Here is a 22489-nt window from a genome sequence, read left to right as displayed (position 1 = left end):
TTCTCTTTGTCAGGGAGTGCAAAGTATTCTGTCAGAGATGGTTGGGAGACGGATGTAAGTGCAGAAGATGTGTTTATTCATACAAGTGAAGACAGGTAAACAATCCAGAACGGCAGGCAAAATCGTAAAACAGTGAAACGGGCAATAGGTTGAGCGAGGTACAAACAGGCTATCGTAGACTTGGCAGAATCAAAGACGAGAATCAGGAAACCAAACAAGGAAATAAGGCTCGGTAATGTGTCAGGATACTCAATACTTCGCAAAGTAAGTGCGTTTTCAGTTTTTATATCGGTGCGCTCTGATTGCGCCTTAATCCTGTGCAGGTACAAGTTGTTTATGGTGCGTTCGTGAGAGTCCGCTTGGCACGCGCGCTGTCCAGAGCGCACCCAAGAGTCTATCTGATGCACACGCCAAAGCACGTAGGTGTGACACTCTTACACAAAATTAGACCAAAAATTAACGTAGATATAAATATCTTATGCTAAATTATTATGGCATGTCACAAAAAATTAAGAAAAATTCCGAATCCTTGTCTCCAATTTACGAGTCCGAATGCAGTTAACGCACGAGTCCGAGTCCAAGTCCGAGTCATCAGTGCTCAAGTCCAAGCCGAGTTACGAGTCCTTAAAATTAGGGCACGAGTTGGACTCGAGTACTACAAGCCTGGTTAAATATAAACTAGAAGAAATTCCATCCTGTCTTCACTAAGTAAAAACAACAGTCGTTCAATATTTGAACATCATTTACAGTGGCGTATATGAAGTTGCCCTCAGTGGTGTTCACTAGAGGGCACCAGTGCATCACTAATATTTCCCCCTGAACCAAGTTCTGCTGAGTCGATGTTCTGAATCATAATTAACAAGAATGAAATGTTTCTCTGTTTTCTTCCAGGGCCTGATGTTCTTGTGGATGTTGTCGATGTCACCAAACAGACAGACAGCAAGATGAAGTTAAAAGAATTTGTGGATTATTATTACAGCACAAACAGGAAGAAAGTGTTAAACGTCATCAATCTGGAGTTCTCACAGACAAGGTGAGCACAACAGTGTGTATTTCTCAGACATGAATAGCATGGTGTGTTTTAAACAGTAGCGTGTACTATTTCACAGTTATTCCACTAAATCGAGTCATACATGGCCATCAGCTCAAAAATGCTATAATAATAATAATAATAATTCTTGGGGAAAAAAAAACTTTCTTACCATCAAATACTTTCATTCCTTATTTTGTTGATTTTTTTGGGTTTTGTTTTCGAGTAGAGTTTTCATTTCGTCCTCGGTTGATTCAGCAACACGCTCCGCCATTTTGTCTCTGCTCACGGTATATGAGCTGATAGCCTAGTAGTAGAGTAGCCAGTCAGAGCGTGCGATTGCTCATATCCAGTGAATGTGGATAGAATAAAAATTGTTAGTTCACTTGTGAAGGTTCTCTGAAAACATCTGACATAAATAAAACTCAAAAACAATACATGACCTGCTCTTCTGATCTGTTTTTTGAAACACCTTAAATTGTGATCAAATAAAAACTTTTGAACCCCTGAAAAATACAGAGGCTATTTATACCCAAGTGTAAATAATAAATGTACAGAAATGTTGCACTCTTGTAGCTCAGTCTGTCTCAATCACAAGATAACCATGAGTATGGGAACACATACCATGAGGGCAAACACATGCAGCGTTGGTGACTGAACAGTTTATTGCTAGATTTAGTGATGTTTTAATCTCTTTTAATAACTTTATTTAAAAAAAAAAGCCAAGGGAATATGTAGTGATTCTGAGCAGACATTAGTGACTGTCCTGCACTGGGGTGGCACGGTGGTGTAGTGGTTAGCGCTGTCGCCTCACAGCGAGAAGGTTCTGGGTTCAAGCCCAGTGGCCGGTGAGGGCCTTTCTGTGCGGAGTTTGCATGTTCTCCCCGTGTCTGCGTGGGTTTCCTCCGGGTGCTCTGGTTTCCCCCACAGTCTAAAGACATGCGGTTAGGTTAATATAGGACGGCCTTGGGCTGAGGTGCCCTTGAGCGAAGCACCTAACTCCCAACTGCTGCCCGGGCGCTGTTAGCATGACTGCCCACTGCTCTGGGTATGTGTGTGTGCTCATTGCTCACGTGTTTGTGCATGTGTGCATTCACTGCTTCAGATGGGTTAAATGCAGAGTGGAAATTTCACAAGTGTGTGATGAATAAAGTTGTGCTTTCTTTCTTTCTTGATACGGCTCTCCAGCTCACATGATCAATATGCGAGTTGTTTGTCCCACCTGCACATTCTTGACGATTGAATGAATGTGCAAATTAGCCCATGATGTCACCGGGCGACTTCTAGTAACGTTTTGAACATGCATTAGCTACTTTCCCCTGAAAAGAGTTTGCAGCACTGTACACATGCTCTTGAAGTTGGTTAGTGTTTAATACAAATTCACAATTTATTTGTTGTTGACTTTGGCTCCGGTTTTACACAACATACCAGTTAGGTTTAATTTGGTTAGTTGGCTGTTCTTCCTTGTACCACTTTTGGTAGGTACTAACCACTACATACTGGGAACACCCCACAAGATGTGGCATTTTGGAGATGCCCAGACCCAGTCATCTAGCCATCACAATTTGGCCCTTGTCAAAGTTGCTCAGATCCTTACACTTGCCCATTCTTCCTGCTTCCATCACATCAACTTTGAGAACTGACTGTCCTCTTGCTGCCTAATATATCCCACCCCTTGACAGGTGCCACTGTGATGAGATAATCCATGTTATTCACTTCACCTGTCAGTGGTTATAATATTATGGCTGATCAGTGTGTATATATATATATATATATATATATATATATATATATATATATATATAAGTTTACATACAGTGACATGAATGTCATTTTGGATATGAATGTCATGGCAATATTTGGGCTTTCAGTAATTTCTTTGAGCTGTTCTTTTTCTGTGGCAGAATGTACAGCATACATCTTTAATTAAAAAAAAACCACTAGAATTTGGTGCACAAGTTTTAATTTTCTTTGGGTTTTCTGAAATCAACACAAGGTCAAAATTATACAGCACACCTAATATTTGGGTAAAATGTCTCTTTGCAAGATTCACCTTGACCAAACATTTTTATTTACCATGAACAAGCTTCTGGCAGAATTCTGGTTGGATGTTTCACGACTCTTCATGGTAGAATTGGTAGAGTTCAATTAATTTTTTTTTTCTTGGCATGAACTTGACTTATAAGTACGTTCCATATATTTTCAACAGGGTTGAAGTCAGGACTTGTTTTAAGCTTAATATGAGTCTGCTTTATCCTCCACAACCAGCTCTGATGCGTGTTTGGGTTCATTGTCCTGTTGTAAGTCCCAAGTCGTGTTCAAGTTTCTGATGGTTTATGCTGAAGAATTCTGAGGTAGTCCTCCTTCTTCATTATTCCATCCACTTTGTGCAGTGAACCAGTTCCACTGGCAGCAAAACAGCCCCAGAGCAGGGCTCGAAATTAACTTTTTTTCTTTGTGTCCCCCAGTGGTCCCGAATTCTGTGTTGTATTGTCCCGAATGGAAGCAATAGTGTCCCCATTTTTTTCCTCTCTGAAATAACCAGTGGTTAATATTATCATATGAAGTTACTATTATATTTGTAACTATGCGATTTTGAACCCTTTATATCATTTTTACAATAAGTCACAAGACACAAGCGACACATGTCCTATACATCATCTATTTCAAAATTACAGTTATTGCATTTTCAGTTTATTAAACTTTGGCGATCTCACTGTATGAATAGATACCCGTTTATTTAAAGGGGCCAACTAGCTCATTCAGAAAATGTTTCAACTCCCTACATCTGCAGTACACTTTAGTTGAAAATAACACCCTTTTTATGTTCATTTCATCTACTTATACCTTGAATATCTGTTGGCACTTATAAGGCCAACTTATAATTTTCACCATTACCGTTATCCATTTTTATGAACTTTCCGTTATCCATTTTTATGAACTTTCCGTTACCCATTTTATGAACTTTCACTGCCGAAACGTGGATGCAAATGTTAGCAACATCAGCATAGTGCCAGGTCCGAGCCTAGTTGTGCTGCTGACTGACTAAACTTTCTGAACTAGAAAGACACCAAGAAAACTCACTTATTCTGTTGAACGGTGTCTTCCGTCAATATCATCCACATCATTCCCGTTGTATTTTATAACGTGTCTAACAGTGTTCATTCAGTTCATTCAGTTGCTAGCGTTGCCTGCAGACCAGGCGATGACACTTTGGATCCTGAAGGTCCCGGAGACGTTATGTCTGGGCTTTCAGTTTCTTCCCCGCGGTCGGTCCGCTTCAACCACTTAAGCATTTTTGTTCTGGCAAGAGTCGGCGCAGCGTGTGCGGTAGCAATTCCATTCCAAGTCCATATAATGCGGACTCCGGCCGAAGATTCTAGAACAGAATGCGCTGCTCTGTAGCCTACGGATGCAGGTGCATCGAAAGTGTAGCTACTATGTATTTTTCGCTGTTAACGTTTTAAAATTAAAATTGACAAATTAGGTGAATGTCTACGTATGTGTTACGGCTTTGTAAATAATATTAATGTAGAACTTTTTTTCTAGATCTATTTTTTTCCATTGTCCCGGGATTGTCCCAGATATGATAATTTTGTGTCCCGATGACATTTTTTATGGTCCCCGGGACGTCGGGACACCGTTAGTTTCGAGCGCTGCCCCAGAGCATGATAATCCTACCATCACCGCCAGCTGGTACAGTGTCCCTCTGTACATGGTGGTCATTGTGGCCAAACAACTCAATCTTTGTCTCATCTGACCATACAGCTATCCTCCAGAAGGCTTTTTTCTTTGTCCGTGTGGTCAGCTTCAAACTTTAGTTAAGCTTGAAGGTGTCAGTTTTGAAGCAGGGGGTTATTTCTTGGATGGCAGCCTCTTAGTCCATGGTGATGTAAAACTCATTGAACTGTAGACAGTGATCCATCAGCTTCCAGTTCATGGCAGAGCTGTCCATTGGTGGTTCCCAGGTTGTTCCTGACCATCCAAACCAATTTTCTTTCAGCTGAGGGTGACAGTTTGGGTTTTCTTGAAGCAAAGTGGCTTAGCAAAGTGACTACACCTCACAATAACTTGGATACAATTGTTTGAACTGATCTTGGAATTTGCAGTTGTTTAGAAATGGCTCCAAGAGACATTCTGGAGTTGTGTTTTTCTGCAATCCTCTTTCTCAGATCTACACTGAGCTCCTTGGACTTTCCCATTTTACTGTGTGTTGGTCAATCCAATGAGTGCTGTAAACAAACCCTTTTCATGAAGGCACAGAGAAGCTACCAGCTGTAGTCAATCATGATCACTAACAGGAAGTTAAGAGACCTCAGCCTTGGCAAGATAAGAGACATTTTGGAAGTTTCAGCACCTCTGAATTAATAATCTAAGTGAGCGTATGTATATTTTTGACCCTGTATGTATAATTTTGACCCTGTGTTGGTTTCAGAAAACCCAAAGAAAATTAAAACTTGTGCATCACATTCTAGTGTTTTTTTTTTATTAAAGATGTATGCTATACAGGGCTTTGAACCAGAATTTTTTTCCTATTGGTTCGTTCCGAACAGAAACGGAATTTTAACGTTTCCGGTTTTGGGTTCCACCATTAAATAGACGTTCCCGAACCGGTTAGAACAAAAAAATTTCGTTCCCGGAACGGTTAATTACGTTCCCTGTCAGCTGTTTAACAAATGGCTATAAAGTTATGTCTCTGTCTCATCCAGCTTAAGCCAAATGTAGGCTAATTCTATTACAACCTTCATTAAATAAGACAAGAAATAATTCAAAACAATTATTATTTCAAATGTTGGCGATTTGGATTCTCAGTATGTCTTCCCATCTACACAAACAGAAAAAGTGCCAAAAATGAAAGAGAATTCGTTTAGTGTGTTACCAAAGGCTAGTCAGGCCCTATAGAGGGCTACCGCATGACATCACCGCGCCGCGAGATTTTGTTAGGCGCCATATTGGAAGACCAAGTACACATCTATGCAAGTACATACATACATAAAACAAACTACACCTGAAATGTAGCCAGGGCCGGTTCTGCCCTAATCTGGACCCGGGTGCAACATCGCGCAACTTCATGTCACTGTATGTAAACTTCTGACCACAACTGTGTGTGTGTGTGTGTGTGTGTGTATATGTATAGTCACATTTTGTCTTTATATTTGGTGTGTCCTCTTTTCCAGAATGGCTAGTATTGTTGAGAGTCCACAGATTGTGAGGAAGCTGTCATGGGTGGCAAACTACTGGCCTGATGATGCTCTTCTTGGGAAGCCCCAAGTCACCAAATACTGTCTGATCTGCGTGAAAGACAGCTACACCGATTTCCACATTGAGTGTGCTGGTGCCTCTGTGTGGTACCATGTCCTGAAGGTGAATATCCTGAGATTACATTCTATATTTTGATTTGTTGCATATATTAATTAATACCTGGCAGCATTTACAAAAACATTTCTGAATTTGTTGCAGTCCAGGTCCCTCCTTCGGGTTGATAGAAAAAAAAAGATCGGGTTGATAGATACAGTAAAAATTAGATAGATAGATAGATAGATAGATAGATAGATAGATAGATAGATAGATAGATAGATAGATAGATAGATAGATAGATAGATAGATGTGAAATCAGTAAACAAATATTAAACACATTCTTTTTCTTCTTCTTCTATCCTGTGTCTCCATTGGAGAAAAGGGCCATACGTCTTTTGATGTTTTCCATCCACGAAACAAACAAATTAATCAATTTATAAAGAGTGCTGCAATGGAGGAAGATACTTTATCTACACAAGACAACCAAAGCCATAATAATTTTGTTGGTCTGTTAATATGCCATATAATACTAAAGATATGTAATTCCTAAATCCCACAAGCCTTAAAACATCTTTTTCTGAAACGTAACTGCATAAACATGAGAACTGAAGCAGATGGTATCTTGCCACTCTGTGATGTCTGGATGTTAAGCTGGTCATTATAATAACTTATAATTTCATTCATATCCCACTGACCACCATCTATTTTACTTTGAGGTTTAAAACACTTCCTTTGACTAAATAAGACAGTGGTTTCTTAGTTTAAAAACTCTTGGCAATGACTCATTTAGTGTTTCATCGACTCAATTTGCAAGGTTTTCTCTATAAACATAAAGGAAGGCTGTGCAACTCACTTGTTCCACAGACCTAATGCTGTAATATGTAATCAAACAGGCCACCAGAAACTTTCCACTTTCTTCTGACAGCTAACAGCGGTAACATTTAATCCTGCAGACTGACAGGGTCAAAGTAGTTAAGAAATCATTATGCAAAAATAAACAGGTTTCTGAACTGAAACAGCCAATTAAAAAAAAAATAAAACTGTGTTTCTGACACCAAGAACACACAGACTTCGTGTAGAGCTGTGAGACGCCTTCTGTGAGTTCAAGCTAAGATGGAGGTAAACCTCCAAACTGAAGGAAACAGGGAAAGGAAACACCAACAGCAAGTATTTTATTAGAGCACACGGTACCAGACCAGCTTCAGTTTGCCTTGGCGTACATTCTGGAGAGGTGTGGAGCTTTACTGCTGGGGTGAAACAATAAATTCCACCATTTAGTATGTTAGTATGGGAGGTGAAGGAAAAGCCTACACGTCCCACAAGAGTTCATTTGGGTTGAGATCTGGTGACCTTCAGATCTTATGGAAAAAGGTTTACTTTATTGTCTCAAAAAATGCTTTAACTTTTTAATCACTGAATTTTCACACATACATACATATATACAGGGTGCGATTTGTCAAAAAACCAGAAGGGAGGATGGGTTTTTTTTTAAATCATGAAACGTCACAAAATTAAGGTAACAATAGGCTAACAGCTCAATAACATCCGATGATATCAAATGAATAACACTAAATGAAAACGAACACTAAACCAGAGATAGTAAATTCATCTTCCTGTCTCTCTGACTAAATACACGAACACTAACACAACAAAGTTCGCATTGCTTGTCGCGTTGCTGTGATGTTTCTCTCTCTCCGGATTAAATGGACAGTGACTCGATAATCACTAAGGCCGAATCCCATTTCACCCCTTGGACCAACCCCTTGGCCCTTCCCCTCCATTTTGCGTGTTCACGTGAAGGGGTAGGGGTATCCCAATCCCAGTTAACGCGGAGGGGTAGGGGAAGGGGTAGGGCTTCTGTACCCCTCCAAACGGAGATTTTCCTGGAGCTGACTCCGAACGAAGGGGTTTGAGTGATTTCCCACAATGCCATGCGGATTTCAGCGAGATTTCATGCGGATTTCAGAAAGATGGCGGTTCCCGCGGCAAAAGATTGTCATAAATGTATTTTCTCCATTATTTACGTGTTTTAAGTTGTTATCCAGAGGAAACACGCCGCTTGATTCGCTTTCGAGCTGAGAATGAGCAGCGATTTCTGAAATCCAAGCTGCTGCTAAAAAGCTTTGGGAGTGAGTATTGTTTTCGGTTGCTTGACTGCGTACGTTTTGTTCTGTTATTCTCGCTTTTATTGTTTACATGAGTGTTCTGACACCTCATTCTGTCGGATGTGGTGCACGAAGCGCCAAAGATATCCCATTCAGTGGTGTTAGTTAACAAATCACACCCTGCCAGCAGAGATTTCTGTTCTGGCTCTGACTGTAGCGGCTGGTCGCAGCCAATGACGCATTTGGTCGCGTTTTGCTAACGTAAACGCTGACGGAGGTACGCGATGACGTATGCGATCGTTGAAGGGCTATCCCAATACGTAAGGGTTGAATTTCAAGCCCTATCCCTTGTAGCTCAGTTTCAAGGGGAAGGGCCAAGGGGAAGGCGGAGGGGAAGGGGTAGGGGTAGAAATTAGAATTGGGATTGGGCCTAAAAGAATACTAAATGAACAGTTTGCTCTGATGGCGCAGTTCACATTGTGCGCAGCTTTCCGATTTAAACTGTTTTTTTCTCATCCTTATACTTCCTGTTTCATGGACTGTAACGGATTTGCTTATTTAGTAATTTTAATACAGAATTTACTTTGAAATTATAATCAGACACTCCAACGCCCCCCCTAAAAAAAAAAAATCGGCCGTGAAAAAGGCGGCATCCACCAAAAGGCGCGCTGTTTGCATCCCTGCTGAGATACATTGATACATTGTAGATAATAAAAATATCTTTGCGTTCTATGAGAACGCAAAGATATTGTTATCTACAATGTATCTATTTGCTGGGGAGGTTCGTGAACATCAAAGCTGCCACTTCGGGTCATTTTGAAAGTGAGTGCAATGTAGACCATAGAAACTGTGTCACAACATGCCTGTCATGTCAACTTTTTTTGGGGTTTGTTTGTTTTATTGACGGGGTTGTCCCCGAGGATTTTTTTTCAGCAGAGATAAAAACCAGAGGGGGGGATGATCCCCACCATCCCCCCCAGCAAATCGCACCCAGCATATATACATATATACACACACACACACACACACACACACACGCGAGAGAGAGAGCGATACATCTACAATTATTGGCACCCCTTCACCCCTTGTAAAGATTAGTTTAAAAAAAAGGGGGTAGAAAAATCCACCTTTTGGTGAAGTCGCTTCATCTCACACTGAAAAAATGAGAAAAATCCAACTTTTAATTGAAATAAATTGATTCAGAGTAAAACAAATCCCTCATCATGAAATAATTATTTTCAACAAAAACACATGTACTACTATTATTAGCACCCCTGGAAATTATAGGGAACACGGTGTAACCGAAGCATGTTTCCCATTTAAATTGTACATTTTTGAGTTGACTGGAGTGTGTAGGAACTTTCAAGCTGTAATCAATAACTTCCTGATTAACCGAGGAACAAATATGAGGTGACACAGAGGCCACATTCCTTTAGTCATCCATAAACATGGGAAAGATCAGAGAACACACAAACCAAATGAGGGAGAAGTGTGTTGACCTTCATAAGTCAGAGAATGGTTCTTAAAAAATAGCTACTCGCCTGAAAATGCCCATTTCTACTCTTAGGGCAAAAAAAAAAAAAAGGGCACCGACTGGAACTGTTACAAACTTGCCTGGAAGAGGACCCAAGTTTATTTTACCCCCATGGACAGTGAGGCAAAAAAATATAAAATCTCCAAGGATCACTGTTGGTGAATAACAAGAAAAAGTGAAATCTTGGGGTTTCCAAGTCTCCAAAACCACCATCAGATGCCACCTCCATGCCAACAGATTATTTGGAAGGTCTGCCAGTAAAAAGCCTTTTCTGTCAGTTAACCACAAAGATAAACACCTGAAGTTTGTGAAACACTACTACGGTACAACTTTGACAGGAACCATGTTCTTTGGTCTGATGAAACAGAAATGGAGCTTTTTGGCAACAAACACTCAAGCTGAGTTTGGTGTAAAAAACAAGGATGGCTATAATGAAGAAAAAAACTCTTTTCCAAACTGTAAAATGTGGTGGAGGTTCTGTGATGTTTTTCCTCCAAAGGCCCTGGAAACCTTGCTAGAGTACGTGGCATCATGGATTCTATGAAATACCAGGGCGTTTTAAATCAGAACCTGGCTGCCTCTGGCAGGAAACTAAAACTGGGTCGTCATTAGATCTTCCAGCAGGACAATGATCTGAAGCATATGTTTAAATCAACACAAAAATTGATAGCTGACCATAGAATCAAGCTTCTGCCCTGGCCATCTCAATCCCCTGACCTGAACCCCATTGAAAACCTGTGGGGTGAGCTGAAAATGAGAGAGCGCAAGAGAGGGCTGAGGACCCTGGATGATATGGAGAGCTTGTGTAAAGAGGAATGGTCTCAGATGCCCTGCTCTGTATTGCCAACCTTATAAAATGTTATAGGAGGAACTCAGTGCTATTTTACTGGCAAAGGGAGGTTGTACAGAGTATTAAATACAGAGGTGCCAATAATAGTGGCACATGTGTTTTTGTTGAAAATAATTATTTCTTGATGAAGGATTTTTTTTTTCTCTGAATACATTTACTTCATTTAAAGGTTGGATTTTCTCTTTTTTTTCAGTATGAGATGACGTGACTTCACCAAAAGGTGGATTTTTTTCTATCCCTTTTTACAAATTTTTACAAGGGGTGCTAATAATCATAGAGGGCACTGTGTGTGTGTGTGTGTGTGTGTGTGTGTGTGTGTGTGTGTGTGTGTGTGTGCGCATAAGGTGTGGAAAAAATTAAGAGACCACTTTTCATTTTTCACTTTTCATCTTAATTTTTTTTTACATAGCTGAATATATCAATAATTACATATATATTTTTTTCAAGTCTGTAATCTGTATTGCTCTTGTGGCTTCATGCCATGTCTTATCAGAATTACAGACATGCTAAATACACAAGTTGTAACCCTTTCATTTAAAATAAAGAAGCATCATTGTGTAAATTATCCATATTGCTCATGTTTGTCTGTGACTGTATTTCACATACACCTCCTCAGTAACTGCCGATGATGTGTCGGCTATTTGGGCTGAAAATATCAGTCTACTATTATTTTACTGTTATTGATACCTTTAAACCTAACCACATATTAAACCCAACAATATTCATCATAAATATTTTTGTACAAAGTGATCAAGTAGCAACAAAAAGCTAACGTGATAGACTCCTCAAATATTCATAAAGAACTAAAATCCAGTTGCAAAGCTCACACGGCCTCCCAAATATTATGAACATTAGCTTAGAAGTGAGGCTGTGTTAATGCAAAGCTAACAGCATTAAACAGTAATAATAACAACACTCTGCTTTCTCCTGTGGAAAGTAATTCATTGTGCTGTTGCTTTGAAATGTCCATGATTATTATATCCTAATGGTGTACGAATGATTCTGAATGCTGTTAGACTTCCAGTCTGGAAGACAGCAGCACTATAGATACATGCATTTTAACGGAGGACAGCAACTAGCATTCCAGTATCTATGATTGCAATTGACAGTGCAGTGCATTATGGGAATACAGACACTTATTCGTCTTATAATGGATTCCATGTGTTCCAGCTTTTGGGATATAAAATCGTTGACATTCCAAGAAGAGTGTTTGTGACATAGCATGTAACATATTGACTGTGTCCTCAGGGTGAGAAGATCTTCTTCCTGATAAAGCCCACCTCAGCCAACCTGTCTCTATACGAGCGCTGGAGATCCTCCTCCAACCACTGCGAGATGTTCTTTGCCGACCAGGTGGACAAGTGCTACAAATGCACGCTTAAGCAGGGCCAGACGCTCTTCATTCCATCAGGTGATTCCTGAATATGGGAAAATCATCAAGCCATTGCATGTGTATTGGTCAGTCAGTGGAAAGCACTGTGTTGTGGTGTTTTCAGAAACTAGTAAACTATTTTACCCTTAAATTGTTTCAATATCTGAACTACTCTGTAGTTTTGTAACATTTTATTATATGTTGTTGTACACTATACGCCCAAAAGTTTGTGTACACCTGACCATCATACCCATGTGCTTACTGATCATGCCATTCCAGATTAAATCCTCCCTTTGCTGTTATAAATGGAAGCCTTTTCTTGGAAGGTTTTCCACTAGAGTTTGGCACTTGGCTCCGGGATTTGTGTTCATTTAGCCACAAGGACATTAGTGAAGTCAGGCACTGATGTTGGGCGAGGAGGCATGGCATGTAGTCAGCGATCCAGATCATCCCAAAGATGTTCAATGGGGTTGAGGCAGGGCTCTGTGCAGGACACTTGCCTTGGCAAACAGTGTCTTCATGGGCCTCACTTTGTGCACAGGGCACTGCCATGCTGGAACAGGTTTGGGCCTCTTAGTTCCAGTGCAAAAAACATCGTAATGCTGCAGCATATAAAGATATTCTACACACTTCTGTGCTGTGATGCTCGGGGATTCACAAACCTTGAGTCATATAGGGTATACAGTGTCTTGCAAAAGTATTCATCCCCCTTGGTGTTTGTCCTGTTTTGTCGCATTACAAGCTGGAATTCAAACGGATTTTGGGGGGCTTAGCATCATTTGAGTTACACAACATGCCTACCACTTTAAAGGTGAAAACTGACTCTGCAACACTTCTAAGCAAGCAACATGAAAACCATGGCGCACTCCAAACAGGTCAGAGACAAAGTTGTGGAGAAGTATAGATCAGAGTTTGGTTATAAAAAATATTCCAAACTTTGAATATCCAACAGAGCAACATTAAATCCATTACAGCAAAATGTAAAGGATATGTCACCACTACAAACCTGACAAGAGAAGGCCGCCCACCAAAACTCACAGATCAGGCAAGGAGGGCATTAATCAGAGATGCAACAAAAACACCAAAGAGAACACTGAAGGAGCTGCAAAGATCCACAGCGGAGATGGGAGTATCTGTCCATAGGACCACTTTAAACTGTACACTCCACAGAGCAGGGCTTTATGGAAGAGTGGCCAGAAAAAAAGCTATTGCTTAAAGAAAAAAAATAAGAAAACACATTTGGAGTTTGCCCAACAGCATGTGGCAGACTCCCCAAACGCAACGGAAGAAGATTCTCTGGTCAGATGAGACTAAAATTGAACTTTTTGGTCATCATGGAAAATGCCATGCATGGCACAAACCAAACATTTCCCATCACCCTGAGACCACCATTCCTACAGTGAAGCATGCTGGTGGCAGCATCATGCTGTGGGGATGTTTTTCATCTGCAGGGACGGAAAAACTGGTCAGGTCTAAAGGAAAGATGGATGGCACTAAATACAGGACAATTCTGGAGGAAAACCTGTTTGAGTCGGCCAGAGGTTTGAGACTGGGACGAAGGCTCACATTCCAGCAGGACAATGACCCTAAACATACTGCTAAAGCTACACTGGAGTGGTTTAAAGGGCAACATTTAAATGTCTTGGAATGGCCTCATCAAAGCCCAGACCTCAATCCAATTGAGAATCTGTGGCATAACTTGAAGATTGCTGTACACCAACGCAACTTAAAGGAGTTGGAGCAGTTTTGCCTTGAGGAATGGGCAAAAATCCCAGTGGGTGGATGTGTTAAGCTAATAGAGACATACCCCAAGAGACTTGCAGCTGTAATTGCAGCAAAAGGTGTCTCTACAAAGTATTGACTTTGGGGGTGAATACCTATGCACACTCCAGATTTCTGTTTTTTCATCTTAATTATTGTTTGTGTCACAATTTAAAAAAAAATTTCACCTTTAAAGTTGTAGGCATGTTGTGTAAATCAAATGGTGCTAACCCCCCCCCAAACATCTATTGTAATTCCTGCTTGTAATGCGACAAAACAGGACAAATACCAAGGGAGATGAATACTTTTGCAAGACACTGTATAAAAAGAAAATATGTCTAAAATGTTTTTCACCTCTCAAGGTCATTTTGAATATGTAATAATAGTAAGTCAGTTCATATTATCTTGATGGTTCTCCACTTCTGAGTAGTTTAAATCCTTTAAACCTTTGAAGAAAGGTCTTCAAGGTTTAATCACAAGCTGAATCACCTTGTTTCACTGCTAGTAAATGTGTGGTGGTCTGGCAAAACCTTTTATATATCACTGTGACTGAACTCTTTCCCAAAAAAAAAAAATTGGCCAGAGTTGGGTTTTACTACTTATAACACACTTTGATACTTTAGAGGAAATCGGGGAGACTTGGGACAATTTTTCTGCTTTTATAGATTGTGTGAAATTCTTTGAACGTAGCATCACATTCATATTACATTAGAGAGTATTTGCTATACCCGCTTACCACAACGTTAGTTTCTCAGCTTGTCTCATATACTGGCCTTCAGGCTTCACTTTTTCTGTTATTATGTTTTGCAGGGAGAGATGAGACATTGAGGAGACGTGGACCAAAAAAAAAAAAAAAAAAAAAATCCTTGGCCAACATGTTTAATTGTTATTTATGATCAAAACTTATAACATATGAACTGCATGAACACACAGTGCTGGTACAGCGATAGAAAAATGTCAGTTTACCCAAAACCTGACTAGACAAAACAATTCCATTCTCAAGAAGGAATGAAATAAGCTTCATCCTCATGCAGGTACACTCCCACATTTTTAACAACATTTTTTTTAACAATTTTAAATTTGTAAACCACAAGAAAAAACCTGTAACATGAACTGTCCCAACTCTCCCCATCTGGCCATTTTGAAAAAAGCCTTAAATGTTGTCCCCCCTGAGAATTTAAGTTTAATAAATAATACCATATATGGTATCTCTAGATTACATAATTTAATTCCCAACAAATCCCAAATTACAGGAATTTAGCAGATGCTCTTATTCAGAGCGACATGCAACAAGTACACACATACCCAGTGCCTGGGGAGCAGTTAGGGGTGAGGTATCTTGCTCAAGGGCACTTCAGCCATTAATTTTTCCTGCCAGTCTCAGGACTCAAACCAGCGACCCTTTGGGCCCCAACACTGCTTCTCTAACAGTTCAACAGTGCACTTTGCACCATAGATTGGAGGTGGACTGTGAAGTAGAAAATACAAGTTTTGGTTGACAAAAATATGGAACTGCACAGACCTGTGTCCAGCTTTGTGGCTCTAAAGGAAGTAGGTTACTCTTAGGGGCAACATCTAACTTCTCTGACTTCTGATGTAATCTAAAACCTGATTGGTTGAAATTAATTTATGGGAATACAAGTTGTCCCGGGCGGCACGGTGGTGTAGTGGTTAGCGCTGTCGCCTCACAGCAAGGAGGTCCGCGTGGGTTTCCTCCGGGTGCTCCGGTTTCCCCCACAGTCCAAAGACATGCAGGTTAGGTTAACTGGTGACTCTAAATTGAGCGTAGGTGTGAATGTGAGTGTGAATGGTTGTCTGTGTCTATGTGTCAGCCCTGTGATGACCTGGCGACTTGTCCAGGGTGTACCCCGCCTTTCGCCCGTAGTCAGCTGGGATAGGCTCCAGCTTGCCTGCGACCCTGTAGAACAGGATAAAGCGGCGAGAGATAATGAGATGAGATGAGACAAGTTGTCCCAAGTCTCCCCTAAATATATTTTATCAAAAAACAAAGTGGGTCAAAATCATTAAGAAGCTTGTCGGTACAGGCTGGGGGGCCAACTTCACAAGACTTCGCACCTCGGTCCTTGCGCTCGTCTGCTCTGTCGCTGAGTACACTGCTCCTGTGTGGGTTTATGGCTCCCACACAAAGATCATTGATGTGGTGCTGAATGAGGCCCTGTGCCTTATTTCCAGCACGCTAAAGCCCACCTCAGGAGAAATGCCTATTCTTGATGGAATCTCCCCAGCACACTTCAGACATGACCATTTCATTCTGAAAATTGCTGAGAATGGATCTGAGCCACCTAGCCTGGTGCCTGCTATCCCAGTGGAGCCCTTACCCACTGCATAAGATCACCTTGTCATCAGAGCACAACTTCTCTATGACTGCTCCCCACTTACGACATCCTGGGTCGACGAAAGATGGAAAGAAGAATGGACCCAGTCTTCTACACCTCTGCATGAGTTCATGAGGGACCCTTCTGGTGAGCCTCCGGGTCATGACCTGGAACATCGTCCATGGGTCCGCCTAAAACTGTCTGAAAATGTGAGCCTTTCTGCATCTTATTGGCGCCAGAGACGACAATGTATGTCCATGTGGTGCTCTGCAAACTGTCTCCCATATAGTGCAGGAGTGTTCACTTTATAAACCACCACACGATCGTGAGGGCCTTATCAACCTTGATGAAGATATGGTCTTCTTCCCAGTCTTCTACACCTCTGCATGAGTTCATGAGGGACCCTTCTGGTGAGCCTCCGGGTCATGACCTGGAACATCGTCCATGGGTCCGCCTAAAACCGTCTGAAAATGTGAGCCTTTCTGCATCTTATTGGCGCCAGAGACGACAATGTATGTCCATGTGGTGCTCTGCAAACTGTCTCCCATATAGTGCAGGAGTGTTCACTTTATAAACCACCACACGATCGCGAGGGCCTTATCAACCTTGATGAAGATATGGTAGCTTGGCTTAGCAATTGCGACGTCCCTGTATAACCTCACTGAAGAGTCATACAAATGGACGGATCAAAAAACATAGAATATTTTGTTTATTTTCTACCTTGCCTAGATTATCTTCATGTTTAAATCCTATTGGGTGAAGAAAAAAAAACTGGTTAAAAAATATATCTGCCTAAAATTTTGCAGGCTAACTGTGCTTTCTTCATACAGTGAATGTCAGACCTTGATCCAGTTGTTGGATAGTAATGTGTCATGACATAAAATGAAATGGACATAATCCTAATCAGTTCACGTTGTAATCAGACCCCGGCTGTCAAACCATTTGCAATGCTGCTGTCCAACGGTCAGAATTAAATATTCAAATGAAATTTTCTCTCATTTCACTCTTGGGGGTAACTATGCTTTAAAATATTATAAATTTACTTGTGATGAAGGTACACACAAAGCTCAAAAATTTTCACCATGTAAAAGGTTTTCCCAGGCCAGCACACAAATAGTAAATATGTGAATAGGGTAACCCTGCTGAGTTCATGTTATTTGTCCCTGCAGGATGGATTAATGCAGTACTGACACCCGTGGACTGTCTGGCTTTCGCTGGACATTTTGTCCACAGTCTGAGTGTTGAGATGCAGATGAGGTCAGTGACATTTCTCCTTTCAGTACAATACTTTAAATGCAGTGTGAGAGTGACAATTATTTTTCATAAGTTGTGTGGTATATCAGGATGAAAAACATTTCTCCAGATTTCCTATTTGAGATCTATGCCTAAAAACGAGATGCTGATCACTAAAGTATTAGCGTGTAAACCCCTGTTTTCCATTGTTCCTCTACTGCTGCTGAAATCTATGAATCAGACTCAAGGGCATCTAGCAGACTGAAGTGCACCGCTTCGAGTGTACTTTTCATTAATCCGTATTGTAAAGGTCAATTTACTTCTCTCCACTCAGGGCATATGAGGTGGAAAAGAGGCTCAACGTTGTAAGTCTCACTCCATTTCTCAACTTCGAGACAGCGTGCTGGTACGTGGGGAGGCACTATCTGGAGAAGTTTAAAAGTGAGTACTACTTTGTATATTAAATGTTGTTGGGGCTGAGATCATTTATGTGCTCATTTTAACAAATACAATCCTATGGATTTCCGTCAAATGGTCTTATAAGCTTGGTACCAGCAAGCATTGAACCTAGCATTTGGGTATTAATTAGTATCATTTTGTGCTGTGAAGACAGGAAAATATAGCTATAATGAAGAAATTTGAAATATTTCTACTCTTGACATGATGTAAAACATGTTTAGGTCATGAGCATACAGTGTCTTGCAAGAGTATTCATCCCCCTTGGTATTTGTCCTGTTTTGTTGTATTGCAAGCTGGAATTCAAATGGATTTTGAGGGCATTAGCACCATTTGATTTACACAACATGCCTGCCACTTTAAAGGTGCAAATTGTTTTTTTTTATTGTGACACAAACAATAATTAAGATGAAAAAACAGAAATCTGGAGTGTGCATGGGTATTCACCCCCAAAGTCAATACTTTGTAGAGCCACCTTTTGCTGCAATTACAGCTGCAAGTCTCTTGGGGTATGTCTCTATTAGCTTAGCACATCTAGCCACTGGGATTTTTGCCCATTCCTCAAAGCAAAACTGCTCCAACTCCTTCAAGTTAAGCCTAGGTCACAACCAGACATACGATTTTTTGGCCGTGCGATTTTTGGCGTTTCCAAAATCGCTGCGTTTTTTTTTGTTCGTGGAGAAAGACGCACGTTAGCCATAAGTTTGTCTTGCAACCTGAAAAAAACGTAAGCGCCTGTAGAGTTTGTTTGACATGACAAAGAACCTCTGCAGCCGGTCTGCAGCCAGTCTACAGCTCGAAAATCAGCACGTCACACGCGCGCCCTCTGTGCGTTTCTTGCGTTTTTTGCACGTAGACTGGCCATTGGAGCACGTATGGCCGGTTGTGACCTAGGCTTTAGATGGGTTGCATTGGTGTACAGCAATCTTCAAGTTAGGCCACAGATTCTCATCTAGCTTGAGGTGTGTGCTTTGACTAGGCCATTCCAAGACATTTAAATGTTTCCCTTTAAACCACTCCAGTATAGCTTTAGCAGTATGTTTAGGGTCATTGTCCTGCTGGAACGTGAACCTTCGTCCCAGTCTCAAACCTCTGGCCGACTCAAACAGGTTTTCCTCCAGAATTGCCCTGTATTTAGTGCCATCCATCTTTCCTTCAATCCTGACCAGCTTTCCTGTCCATGCAGTTGAAAAACATCCCCACAGCATGATGCTGCCACCACCATGCTTCACTGTAGAATTGGTGTTCTCAGGGTGATGGGAAGTGTTGGGTTTGCGCCATGCATGACGTTTCCCATGATGGCCAAAAAGTTCAATTTTAGTCTCATCTGACCAGAGAATCTTCTTCCATGTGTTTGGGGAGTCTGCCACATGCTGCTGGGCAAACTCCAAATGCGTTTTCTTATTTTTTTCTTTAAGCAATTGCTTTTTTTCTGGCCACTCTTCCATAAAGCCCTGCTCTGTGGAGTGTACAGTTTAAAGTGGTCCTATGGACAGATACTCCCATCTCCACTGTGGATCTTTGCAGCTCCTTCAGTGTTATCTTTGGTGTCTTTGTTGCATCTCTGATTAATGCCTTCCTTGCCTGGTCTGTGAGTTTTGGTGGGTGGCCTTCTCTTGTCAGGTTTGTAGTGGTGCCATATTCTTTCCATTTTGCTATAATGGATGTAATGGTGCCCCCTGGGATATTCAAAGTTTGGGATATTTTTTATAACCCAAGCCTGATCTATACTTCTTCACCACTTTGTCTCTGACCTGTTTGGAGTGCTCCTTGGTTTTCATGTTGCTTGCTTAGTAGTGTTGCAGAATCAGGGTCCTTCCAGAACAGGTTGATTTATACAGACATCATGTGACAGATCATGTGACACTTTGATTGCACACAGGTGGCTCTTAATAAACTAATTATATGACTTATGAAGTGAATTGGTTGGACCAGCTCTTATTTAGGTGTTAAATATGAAAGGGGGTGAATACCTATGCACACTCCAGATTTCTGTTTTTTTTCCCCATCTTAATTATTGTTTGTGGCACAATACAAAATACAGTTTGCATCTTTAAAGTGGTAGGCATGTTGTGTAAAATAAATGGTGCAAAGCCCCCCAAAATCCATTTGAATTCCAGCTTGTAATGTGACAAAACAGGACAAACACCAAGGGGGATGAATACTTTTGCAGGACAGTGTATGCTGTTTTACAGTTAAAAAATAAATAAATTAATAAAATTAATTTTTTTAAAAGCTACATTGTGTAGGATTTTTTTTTAGTTAAAAATTGTTTTTAAGTCAGGGAGTAGAAAATATTGTACGCTATGAAGTTTAGCTGGTGTGAGTCTCCTTGACAATCCTGTATTAGTAATATACAGTTAGCACTGTCACCTCATAGCAAGAAGGTTCTGGGTTCAAGCCCAGTGGCCGACGGGGGCCTTTCTGTGTGGAGTGTACATGTTCTCCCCGTGTTTGTGTGGGTTTCCTCTGGGTGCTCCAGTTTCCCCCACAGTCCAAAGACATGTGAATTAGGTTGATTGGCTACTCTAAGAAGCCTATGGAGCACTTGCATGTGACGTCACAGCCGATCCAGATTGTGACAGACGCCATCTTGTCGGTCAAATGCCATATTTCCGCGCTACAAGCTCTCCCTACCTGTGCACGTTTTTTATGTTTTTTGTGTGTATTTTTGCGTGTTGTTCGTCTGTACCGGACTTCAATATCCACTACAACTGTATGGACTTACTGGACATGGGTTTCCAGCAGAAAATGACGGTTTGTAGCGATTTCCATCGCATGCACAACATTCCGGACGAGATAGCGAGACCAGCGGGGTCTCCGTGGATTGTTATCAGAAGCAAAGCGAAGGAGGCGGCGCCGGGAGCGGAAGCAAAAGCGAGGCTGCAGAGCTGGCCTGTTGACTAAGCTCAGAAAACAGCCACTCAAACCTCCACTGCTAAGCCTCTATCTCTCCAACGCCAGATCCATGGTAAACAAAACGGACGATTTGGAATTACAGCTGGAATTACCTTATTCTATTCTATAATCGGCTGGTCAGTGCTATACTCAATACTTAAGTGACTTACCCATCCAATGAGGATTCTTGTTTACAAGATGCCACATCTAAGTCGCTGATAAATCCTGAATTTCTGTAAAGATAACTGTCCAGAGATTTATAAGCACGCAGTGCTTCACCACTGAACAGCGAGGGAAAGTTAATGAGGTAATTATACATGTCTGGGTATTCCTCTGGCAGTTCAAAATCCGGTCATGAATACTCCGTCCGGTAAGCCATAAGGGTCACTAATCTGTAGATCGTTTATTTTAGACATATATCTAGTTATCTGTTCATTAGAAAAATGAGCCGTGTAGTCCGTCGGTTGAAATTGATCCATTCTGTACACGAGTGCAGCAGTATTCAGCTGTGTTTTTTACCGACAAGATGGCGGCTGTGTACTTTCCGGTCACGTGACTGCAAGATCTCTATAGGTGTGAATGTGTACCTGCCACCAGATGAGGGTTTGGGTCCCTCTGCTGTGCTATGATCACCCAAGAGAATTCAGGGAAGCTAGTTTCCTGGATCACCAACCCTCAACTATGAGGACAGGAACAGACAGGCTGTACTGGAGGGAAATTTATAGTCATGCTGTCATACTTTATATGCCAGGTAACATATGTCAAATATTATCACACTCCAACCTAAAGCACAAAAGACATCTGACTATAGAGTGACAGACAGAAGTCACAGCACATCAGGAACAAGAGAGTGTGAGAGTGTAAACAAACAGTAGTGAAACCGTGAAAGAGTCTGATATTATTCTATTAGAGGAAAAAAGCTTCAGGGCTGATGGAAGGTTGAATTGATAAAGTATGAGTGATCTAGAAATATAAGTCCTCTGCCACCTCAGAGATTCTGCCTCACAGATCGATCCGAGAGCAACAGTCACTGATGCAGACACAGCAGTTCATAGATGTTTCTCAGAAGGACAAACATGAGTATATATCCACATTCATGAGTGTGGTGTACAGTGGTGCTTGAAAGTTTGTGAGCCCTTTAGAATTTTCTATATTTCTGCATAAATATGACGTAAAACATCAGATGTTTTAGGACACAAGTCCTAAAAGTAGATAAAGAGAACCCAGTTAAACAAATGAGACAAAAATATTATACTTGGACATTTATTTATTGAGGAAAATGATCCAATATTACATATCTGTGAGTGGCAAAAGTATGTGAACCTCTCAGATTAGCAGTTAATTTGAAGGTGAAATTAGAGTCAGGTGTTTTCAATCAATGGGATGACAATCAGGTGTGAGTGGGCACCCTGTTTTATTTAAAGAACAGAGATCTACCAAAGTCTGATTTTGACGTGCGGTTAGGTTAATATGGGACGGCCTTGGGCTGAGGTGCCCTTGAGTGAGGCACCTAACTCCCTACTGCTCCCCGGGTGCTGTTAGCATGGCTGTCCACTGCTCTGGGTATGTGTGTGCTCATTGTTCATGTGTGTGTGCATATGTGTGTTCAATGCTTC

At 41.1% G+C, this 22489-nt stretch overlaps 1 protein-coding gene across 1 annotated transcript in view; it reads left to right on the top strand.

Annotated features, from left to right (window-relative positions):
* phf2 (PHD finger protein 2) overlaps positions 1 to 22489 on the top strand; it is a 160047-nt gene that overhangs the window by 96329 nt on the left and 41229 nt on the right. The window contains exons 5-9 of the mRNA XM_060910392.1: positions 892 to 1033; positions 6208 to 6394; positions 12066 to 12228; positions 17456 to 17543; positions 17854 to 17960. Coding sequence (XP_060766375.1) covers positions 892 to 1033; positions 6208 to 6394; positions 12066 to 12228; positions 17456 to 17543; positions 17854 to 17960 — 687 coding nt within the window. The remainder of the gene's footprint in view (positions 1 to 891; positions 1034 to 6207; positions 6395 to 12065; positions 12229 to 17455; positions 17544 to 17853; positions 17961 to 22489) is intronic.

The sequence above is a fragment of the Neoarius graeffei genome, chromosome 26 (genome assembly GCF_027579695.1).
Source record: "Neoarius graeffei isolate fNeoGra1 chromosome 26, fNeoGra1.pri, whole genome shotgun sequence".
NCBI classification, from domain to species: Eukaryota; Metazoa; Chordata; class Actinopteri; order Siluriformes; family Ariidae; genus Neoarius; species Neoarius graeffei.
The sequence above is the reverse complement of the archived record's forward strand: the minus strand, read 5'-3'. Positions and strand labels throughout refer to the sequence as shown.